This window comes from Simochromis diagramma, unplaced genomic scaffold, assembly GCF_900408965.1.
Source record: "Simochromis diagramma unplaced genomic scaffold, fSimDia1.1 OVJJ01000753.1, whole genome shotgun sequence".
Classification (NCBI taxonomy): domain Eukaryota; kingdom Metazoa; phylum Chordata; class Actinopteri; order Cichliformes; family Cichlidae; genus Simochromis; species Simochromis diagramma.
The window spans coordinates 18,038,274-18,048,061 of record NW_024387523.1 but is presented as its reverse complement, the minus strand read 5'-3'; the positions used below and the strand labels follow the sequence as shown (position 1 = coordinate 18,048,061).

Genomic DNA, 9,788 nt, shown 5'->3' with positions numbered 1-9,788 from the left:
CAGCATGTGATGTTAGATGTCATTATAAATGCAACTTCTTTTTATAACAGGAATAATTTGTCTGTAAAGGACAAGTGGAAATTTGTGACTTATCTGAAATCAGGGCATTGAGCCAGTGTGCCTTGAGCAGTAAAATTTTAATGACTGAGTGAACTTGTTCTGTGTGTGTTTGTGTGCCACCAAGTAGAAACAGACAAAGCAACCAGAGTTAATAACTTCCTGGGACCAGCAAATTTATTTAAATTTGTTTTCAATAAAAATTCTGCCTTCCAGCAGCAATTAAAAAACTAACATCACAGAGACAAAACAGATTATCGGGACGTAACACTTTTTACTTCACAATGATCCAGTTTGTCTTGTTATCAATGCAACACATTGTAGTGCTGTCTCCTCCCAATCAGGCTGCCATGTTTAGTTCAGTCCACGATAAGTTCTTAGGCTTTTTTCCCATAAAGCTGGCCTAACACACACATCAAGATTAAGTGTAATTCAGCAGTCATGAAGTGGCATCAACAGCAACATAAAGGCTTTAAAAGAAGACACAGTCTATGCCAGTGTAACATATGTAGCATCAGTGGCAACACCACAGTTGTTATCCTTCATAGACATGAGGATGTAGCCATCATTGCCCCAGTATGTGGACCAAGAGTTCTTGATGAGCCAGTATGGCTCTCCATTCAGGGTGCCATATCCCACTGCAAGCACAGCATGGTCCAGATCATCCACAGTGTTCCCTGAAAAACAGAACCAGCGAGTTACGTTGTTGTGAGCGTGAAGGATAGTATCTAATGCAATCACTGTGGAAAGGAAAAACACTCACCACAAGCAGGTTCGTAGTAGACGCCGTTACTGTAGAAAACAAACGAGCGATGTGATGCGTCGATACTCACGGCAACGGGGCCGTTTTTAAAGAGCGCCAGCTTGAGGGCCAGTTGATCGCCAGACGTGACGTTCGTGTAGCTCTGGATACGTGCAGTGAGCTCGGACGAGTTCATGTGGCAAAATCCGTTCTACTCAGAGAGAAAAAAATATTTTTAAAAACTTTCTCACAGCTTCTCGAAATCCTCTTTTGTGTTGAAATCCACTGTTAATAAGCAGGCAGTTATTCTGCTGGCTTGTTTTTTAAATATAAATTTGTAGGTTTTGCTTTAACATTTAGGGAGGAATGTATTGAAATGAATCATACACATGTGATTTACTGGGGTTTGTGGAGGGCAAATTAATGGAAAAACAATCCATTATTTAACGCAGAAAGAAAGTATGTGATGTTTTGCTCCTGATGATTCTATGATAGCTGCAAGGAATGTTATTTTAATTGGAATACCAGAGGGGAGGGATTATTGGAACAAAATGTGAATCTTTGTTTGGGTTCTGAATATTTCTGGACCTTAAAATTGCTGTTTTATTACAAAGGAAAACTTAACAAGGAGCACTGGAGAGAGTGGTAGAATAGCTGCCCAGTAAAGGCCATTTATACACACCAGCAGTTGTCATTTCAACTGGCTTTCATCCACCTCTGGCTTTTTGTGACCTAGCACATGTGGGGCAGCTGGGTTAAAGACATGAACAGACATCACATAGTTTATTTTTAAATACATGTATAATATTTAATACTACTCTTTAACAGCAGATCTATGTCTGCTTATCTAGAGCATGCTAGATTTATGACTGAATTTTGCAAAATACTGTTCAGGTGTCGCTACTTTTGGGTGACACCAGAGCAATTTGGGATAATCACAGGTCACTGGAAGTCAGTCTCTTCCTTTGATGTTAATAAATACACAGTTATACACAGTGGGGCAAACTGACAGTAACTTTCTGAATGCTTTAAGTACTTAAGAGACACATGAAACAGTCTCTGGTCAAAAGCTTGTTTAACTGTAAGACAGGCTTCCTGAGCCTGAAATCAAACATGCCGTTAATACCACAATTATAAGATTTGTAGAATTACACCATTAACGTCGCTCTTTTAAGGGGCGATCGTGGCTCAAGAGTTGGGAGTTCGCCTTGTAATCGGAAGGTTGCCGGTTTGAGCCCCGGCTTGGACAGTCTCGGTCGTTGTGTCCTTGGGCAAGACACTTCACCCATTGCCCACTGGTGGTGGTCAGAGGGCCCGGTGGCGCCAGTGTCCGGCAGCCTCGCCTCTGTCAGTGCGCCCCAGGGTGGCTGTGGCTACAATGTAGCTTGCCATCACCAGTGTGTGAATGACTGGTTGTGCTTTGGGGTCCTTAGGGACTAGTAAAGCACTATACAAATAAAGGCCATTTAAATTTTTGATTTGTTGTTGTGAAATCATCTCACCATCCCCATGTAGGCGCCATATGTTTCCATTGTGGCGATGCCTCCGTGCTTCATGATCCACTCGTACGCTCTCCACTCCTCCCCGCCATCGCAGCCGTTATTACCGAAACCCCAGGAGCAGTCGATCAGCATCTGCTGAGACAGAACCTGCAGAGAGCCCGTCTGAAAGACACGAGCAAAAGTATGATTACACTCGGCATTACATCAGCAGCCTGCGCTTACTCTGCACTAATCATGAATCAAACTCTAATAAAATGCTGACATTTTAATCCACTGATCCACTTTATTGACATTTGATTATATGAAACACAAACAAGACAGCTAAACATTTATAATCGGCTTTCATTCCTACACCATTTTTACTCCAGCTGCAATCTACAGGTTTCTAGGCAGATGCTGTGAGATCAAGAAGAACTAAATTCAAAGCGTGCCCCCCACTGAGTGGCTCTGTTTATTAACCTGCCCATGGGGAAAGGGTCACTGCATCGCTCAGGTTCAAAGACGACCTGCTGCAGCCTCACAGCAGTACTTCCTCCTAGCCAAAACAAACTGTTCCTGCAATTATTGCAAAGCAATTAGCAGTTCAAGCTGCTTTACCTCAGTGAGAAATGTTAAGATTATTACACGGATGAATCCCTTACATTTATATATTTATACATCGTTAAACAAGAAGTCGCTACAGAGACCAAAACCAGACCTTAAAAACATGTTTTGGTGTAAAGTTGGACATTTTTACATGGAAGTCCATCACGACCACTGACAGTGTGAAACAAGGATGCAACTACCATAAAGTTGCCTACTGCATTGTGAAATCTCATTGCAACATCATCTCGGTGCTTTGAACCTGTCCTGGATAATCCTCCTTTCTGACACTTCAAATGACTAAAATTTACAAAAGGGATAAAGATTTATGGGCTCTTCTCCTACAGACTTTTATAAGGCAGGAGTATTTTTAAAATCACAGATATCACGTCCCCGGCGGCTTTAAAAAAGAATAAACTTGCAGTTGCTTCACTTTTCAGACCCAGAAGCTCTATCGATTCTTTATACTTGAGTGAATCGCCTTTGGAGCCAGTCTCAAGGGGCTCACTTCCACATTCACTTTACTTTTCGACCCTGGATTTCGGTCTTCGTTATGTACTTTGCATTTTCTGAACAGTAATTTAAAACTAGATGAGTAAATAAATACTAAGATCAGATTTTACTGATACTCAGTGGGAAATTTCCAAGCTTTCCAGCAGCACCTTAAGTTTACTGCAATGCAAAAACATTTTACTTCAGTTAATGTTTAAATGTTGTTACTGCACTGCGATGAAGCAGGAGCTTTAATGTAAGTATTAGCCCTGAGACTTCCTCCATCACTGGACCTCAGCCTAGGAGTTACAGAGCTACAGGCCAGGGGCAAGACACATAATTAAGAGTCTCCTATGTGAGGGAGGGACACAGAATTCGGTCGCTTCGATGGGGTGCCGTCAAGTCCCAATAAACTGATCCTATGTTTGGATCAAGTTGCTAGGCAACATGGGATAAGGAATGCCTTTGAGCTCAGCTTTCTACAGGATGGAGGCAGCCCAAAGCTGACGTCCCCTCAGACTCATTCATTCACACAGACACACACACTGTAAAGCCCGTCCAACACGACTGAAGTTACACAATGAACCTTCCTGTGGATCTGTCCCCAAAAGGAGGGCTGCACTTCAGAGAGAAGGATGTTTGTTTGTTTTTTTGTTTTTAAAAAAGGTCAGTAGACTCAAACAGCAGCCCTACGCTAAATAAATGTGACAGACTGTCATATCTATCTAATTTACAAATGGTTATTTTTAATTTTGCAAATAATTCTGCTGGTTTTGTCACAAAGAATCTATATCAGTCCTGCACCTTGAATAATTTGCATCTTTGTATTTTATTCATTTCACTGGGCGTATTCTTCTGCCTGCACGAGCCACTTCAATACAAGGAGTATTAAAATAAAACCTCATTTCTCGCTAAAACATCAGAAACTATAGATTTATACCAAACGTAACTGCACTGGAAATAAACCCAAACAAGAACAGATGAAGCATCAAGCTGAGCATCTGCGGCTTCAAAGAGAATAGGGAAGGAGCCCCATTATTCGAAGACACTGGAATGGGGCCAAGGACTGTGCAGCAAGCTGCCTCCTATCCTTTTTACCTTTAAGAAGAGAGCGCCCTCTACTGCTCCAGTGGTGGCAAAGCTCCAGCAGGAGCCACAGATGGCCTGGTCCTTTACTGGGGTCACGGCGCCTGGGAGGCCAGAGTTAAGGTGAAAAAACAAACCTTCCTCACAGATGCATCTTTGGTGAATATTTAAAGCTTATACACACCATAAAGCCTCCAGTCGAGTGACTCGGGAAGATTGACTCTTTTGTAAGCTTTGAAGGGGAAGGGGAGCCCTCTGTTTGGGGTCTTTCCCCTTTTTCTTCCCCTCATGATTGCCAGCTCAGACATGGTGCGATCCGACAGAGAGTTCAGAGCCAGAGAGAAAGACATGCCCGCTCTGTTCTTAGAGTGAATGTACCTAGAAAAACAGGAAACCAGTCAGACACACCGCTGAAAAACTACTACTAAAGCTGTAGCCTCACAATTATTATTAAAGTATTAAATGTTGCGCTCACCGTAGGTTAAGAACAAAAGCATGCTCCCTCTTCTCGTGCTCCCTTTCATCGTTGTACTGCCGCTGGAACTTGTCCTTGAAATGGCTGAACATGCGCTGTGACTGGCCTGACGCTGAGGTGTGGATGAGATCTTTCATTGGATTGGCCAACATATGGTGCTCCACTCCAGGACCAGGAAACCCACCACAACTCATGCCTGTATAGAAACACAACAAGAAGGAGTTTTTGTTTTTCTTTTGTCCTCTGAGTCTTCCAAAAGGTCGAGCAGGTATATATTTACACAAACCTTCAGGCAGCAGGAAGACTTTGGGGTTCACCTCAGTGCTGAACTCCTTGTATTCCACCAAGTACTTGTCGTAATGGGACCCCAGCAGAGTGTTGTATCCCATCATCTCATAGTGAATGGGAATGGAGGTGTCTTTTCCTCCATCTGCACCTCGCTCTGAATGTGTCACCCACAGTGTGTACGTGTTCTTCTTGTAACCCACAGTGGTCACATTCTGCCAGACTTCACACAGGGAACCTCTGTAGTACTCCACCCTCAGGAACTAAGGAGGGAAATGAACAACTTGACTTGTCAAAATAAAAGATAAAAACATTCAATGAAATATGTGACTACGATATAAATACTCATAAATGGTGACGGTTTGTTTTCCACTAAGACATACTCCTCATGAAAATGTAATTTACAAAATGAACATGACACTGTAATAAAGATCTTATGACTTATGAGCCCACAAACTCATCAGAAAAGGTTTACTGAGGTAAGAGCTCAGGTAAGCAGTTGAGTCATTTACCTGTTTTCTTTTGCGGTTTTGCTGACACATCACCACTGACCGTGTGATGTCAACTTGTTAACCATTAATACCATGATTGTGTGACAATCGTGGTGACAACATAGGATCAAGTGAATGCGTCTATAGTGACGCGGGTCTAGAGAGTGACCATCTGACAACCATCGAACGTGAGGAGGAAAATGAGTACTCCAAGACCAGCGGTGAATGATTGCTGGAGGCTGATGGCAGTTGCTGCAAAAATGACTGCTATAACCAAAGTCACACAGGCCTACAGACAGGTTAGTGATTTCCTGGAAACAACCTGTCACTAAAGAAATATTAGTATTCCCCCAATGTTAGTAATACTGGTAATGGTAGCATATTCCCATTTACTGGTCTGACTGTAAGTGAAGGGCTTATCTACAAACACTGGCAATCTACTAGAAACACTGCCAACTGGTTGGGGAATAGAAGTTTCCCTAGCAACCGGTGGTTGCATCATGTCCAATGTCGAGGTCAACTCTTAACCGATGTGTGCATGACCTCAGTACACTCTGACTTCTTCTTGCAGTAGGGTAACTACCCCCTTCTGGCCATTAGAATGATAGTATACAGCTTTAAGACTTTTCTGCTTTGGCTTCTGTTTTAACAACCGGAGACTGTTCCATATATACACTTTTACTCATGAAGATCAAACTGAAAAGTGGAATAAAAAGAAATAAAACACACACCTGGAAGCCCTGCACATCAGGGAGCGCAGCCTGCGGTGTGACTGCTTCGTCCTTTGTTCCGTTAATCTGGAAGCACTTCATCACATTTAGCTCCTCTTCAGTGGTCTCGGGCGAGATCTTATAGGCAGTGCCATACTGCTGCTCTGAAGCTAACTGGTAAGTCAAAACCTGGCCTGTTGGTGATAAAGAGTGTTAAAATTAGACATTATTGACTTCTCTAATGTTAATAGTACATTTATTTTGTTAATAGCTCAAGATTTCTGAATGAATATGCTATGTGTGGCTCAGACAAAACCTTATTAGCTATAGTCAGGGCTTTTTGGCGTATACACCTGTCAGTAGAAACGCATTATATCAGGATTCAATTTTATTATTATTATTTCATTACTACTTTGAATGTGTTCATTCTTCCTTTTTCCTAACAGACTACAGTTATGTACAAGTCAAGATGATGATTTGTCTGATGGAAAATAAAGAGGAGTATTCGTGGGTAAGTTTGCACCAGCCGTCATCAGCACTGTAAGCATATAAAAACACAATTTTGGTACAAAGTCACATGCAACACGAGTCATCAGATTATGTTCATCACGCGTGCTTACTCTGTCTTTTTTCACTTCTTTTTTTTGCGATAATGTTACAGTCTGGTATCGTTTCTCTTACACAACAGGCACTCAATTTCAAATTACTGATTAGCCAAGCAGGGGAATACAGAATCTGCTTCAGGAGAATCAGCTGAAGGGGGTTTCTCACCGTGGTAGTAGTCTATCCGGCTTGACTTTGCTGTCAGGTCTAACCAGGCCTCAAATGGTTCCTCAATTTCAGCATAGGGCAGAGAGATGATTCCTGAAATGTAAATACTCAATGAAACATAACTTCCAACAAGGCCCAAAACATACTGTGTAACCCTCTGTTAGTTCACAGCTTACCTTTGACATGATAGCTCTTTCCAAAATCAGGAAGGCTATGTACTGCCTTTGCCTCTGTACCTGACAATGAAGCAGAGGTGACAACACATGTTAGTAATATAACTACAGAGCTGTGTGCGGGTGCAACAAGCAGCAAATAGCAAAGCAAGAAATACTGACAGCTATCCCTGGATATTTGCTATAACTGGTTACATGGACGCCACAAACACTGGTCATTTACAGACGCCTTGTTAACTTCTCACACACGGAGCAGAGGATAAAACAGACGTTTGTAGCCATTTTGGCAATATAAGTTATAAAATTAGATAAACTTCTCATATCCCAACCTTCCTTTTTTAAGTTTTAAAGCCCACTTTATCATAAAAGGAACAGGTTAAGCTTTGGTAAATAATAAAGTTAGTTGTGTGCCGAATTAAAGAGTGGTTAGTGGCGCTCATAAATTAGCACTTCTCTCAAGCTAAAACAGGAAGACTTTAATGTGAAAGTTAAAAATTATCGTATGTATTCCTGCTCTACTGTATAGGTACTTACAAACAAAGATAGCCTCTTATTTAGCAAACTGAATGCTAATGTAAGTTTATTAACATGTTTATTTGCACGTAACGGCTGCGTAACAAGACCCCCGAGTGCTAGCTACCTCCACAGCATGTAACGCTGGCTGACTGTAAACAGCTAACCTAAAAAAACAAAAAACAAATATGAAATGTATTTCCTTACCAGCGACATCGCACAAAAAAATAGCTGCAATGTACCAAAGCTGCATTTTTTTTCTTCTGTATTCTCAGAGAGACAATGAGAACAGCTGGCAGACTAAAGCCAAACCTCACAGAAACACATTGCTCTGCGGACGTTCTTTAACCCCCAAAACAATGACTAAATCATGGAGAACGGTGCCTGCCCGGTCCGCCAATCACATCGCGCCGAGGAAGTGTCTCCTCCAATCACAGTTTTATTTGCACGCACATCATGTGAAGCATGCCATATGACTGTAGTTAACTAGATAATAGGAAAACAGCGGAAAGGGCAGTGTTTGTGTGAACTACCACTGCGTGTCACGAAGCCGAGGCTTCCCCTTTTTTTGTTTGGAGCTCTTAAAATCCTTAATTCAATCAGACGAAAATACTTTGATTAGATAACTTAATTGTGTGCTAATTGTATGTAAAATGACATTTACAACAGGATTAGTCAGAGTTCCCTCTTGGGTTTTGTTTGTTATAGAGAAGGGTTGCTTTTTTAAAAGCTATTCTTTATATACAATCCTGTGCAAAAGTGTCAAGTCGCCCCATTTTGATTCCCAATTTGATCCAGTGATGTCGAGAATAGTCTTTCAAAGTTTCTGAAGGGTTTTCAAAGTTTTCTTTGGACAATAACTGCTTTTTAATTCACGTTCAGGCCAATCCTCATACCCGACCATTTCCAGAAGTTTTTAAAACAATTTCTATTATTCATTTTTATTTATTTATTTTTATTTAGAATGGAATAGATAGAATAGAATAGCCCTTTATTGTCATTGTACGTGTAAAATGAAGTTCAATTCAATTCAATAAAACTTTATTGATCCTGAAGGTTGACCCCAAAGGAAATGGGGTTAAGGCTGCCGACCTTTGCCAGCGCCGACTTACCCTTCTGACCATACATACATTACACAAACATCACATGGGGAAGACAGGTCAGAGAGGTATAACAATGGAAAATGCACCACATGAGGAAAGATAAGGAGAAAAAAAACAACTCCCCCCAGACTGAGCTCCAACAGGGAGATCGGTTTGAGAACAGAAAAAAAAAAGTTGTGGGTGCTCCACACCAACGGTGCCAGAATAAAATATAAAGAGTAGAAAGCAGGAAAAAATAGCAAAAGAGGACAAATATATACAATCAAGAGGAATATATTCGGAAATAAGAGAAAGACAGACATTGGAGAACAAAATAGCTTCAAATAGTGGCCTGAGTGATGAGGGTCACACAGACCATGGCTCAGATTCATGAGGTGGGTGTTTGTTAACAGTCTGAATGGCCCAGGGGAAGAAACTGTTACTGGGTCTGGAGGTGTGGGACCTGATTGACCTGAGGCGCTGACCAGAGAAGCGGGTAAACAGATGGTAAGCTGTGTAAGGGTGTAAGGGCTTACCTATGATTTTCCTAGTTTTCCTGAGACAGGAGGATCTGGCAATGGTCTCCGGGGTGGCAGAGGGCAGGCAATAATTTTTTTGGGTGGTGTTGATTACCCTCTGTACAGCCGTCCTGTTCTCAGTAGTGGACTCTGTGTATCAAACACCCAGTGAGGAGGAGATGCTCTCCACAGAGGAGCAGTGAAGGCCAGCAGCAGCTTCTGGTCCACGTAATTCTTCCTCAGGACACGGAGGAAGTGCAGCCGCTGCTGGGCCTTTACCAGGGTGTTGGTGTTGTGGGTCCAGGTGAG

At 41.9% G+C, this 9,788-nt stretch overlaps 1 protein-coding gene across 1 annotated transcript; it reads right to left on the bottom strand.

Moving 5' to 3' along the window:
• Window positions 1-212: 212 nt before the first annotated feature.
• Window positions 213-8,244, bottom strand: LOC120726810 (digestive cysteine proteinase 2-like). Its single transcript, XM_040020770.1, has 11 exons — window positions 8,087-8,244; window positions 7,370-7,429; window positions 7,194-7,286; window positions 6,444-6,616; window positions 5,223-5,484; window positions 4,937-5,132; window positions 4,646-4,839; window positions 4,474-4,565; window positions 2,302-2,463; window positions 821-1,010; window positions 213-734 (listed from the first exon to the last, which is right to left on the bottom strand). The coding sequence occupies exons 1-11, from the start codon at window positions 8,130-8,132 to the stop codon at window positions 547-549; spliced, it is 1,656 nt and encodes a 551-aa protein (XP_039876704.1). The 5' UTR covers window positions 8,133-8,244; the 3' UTR covers window positions 213-546.
• Window positions 8,245-9,788: the final 1,544 nt, after the last annotated feature.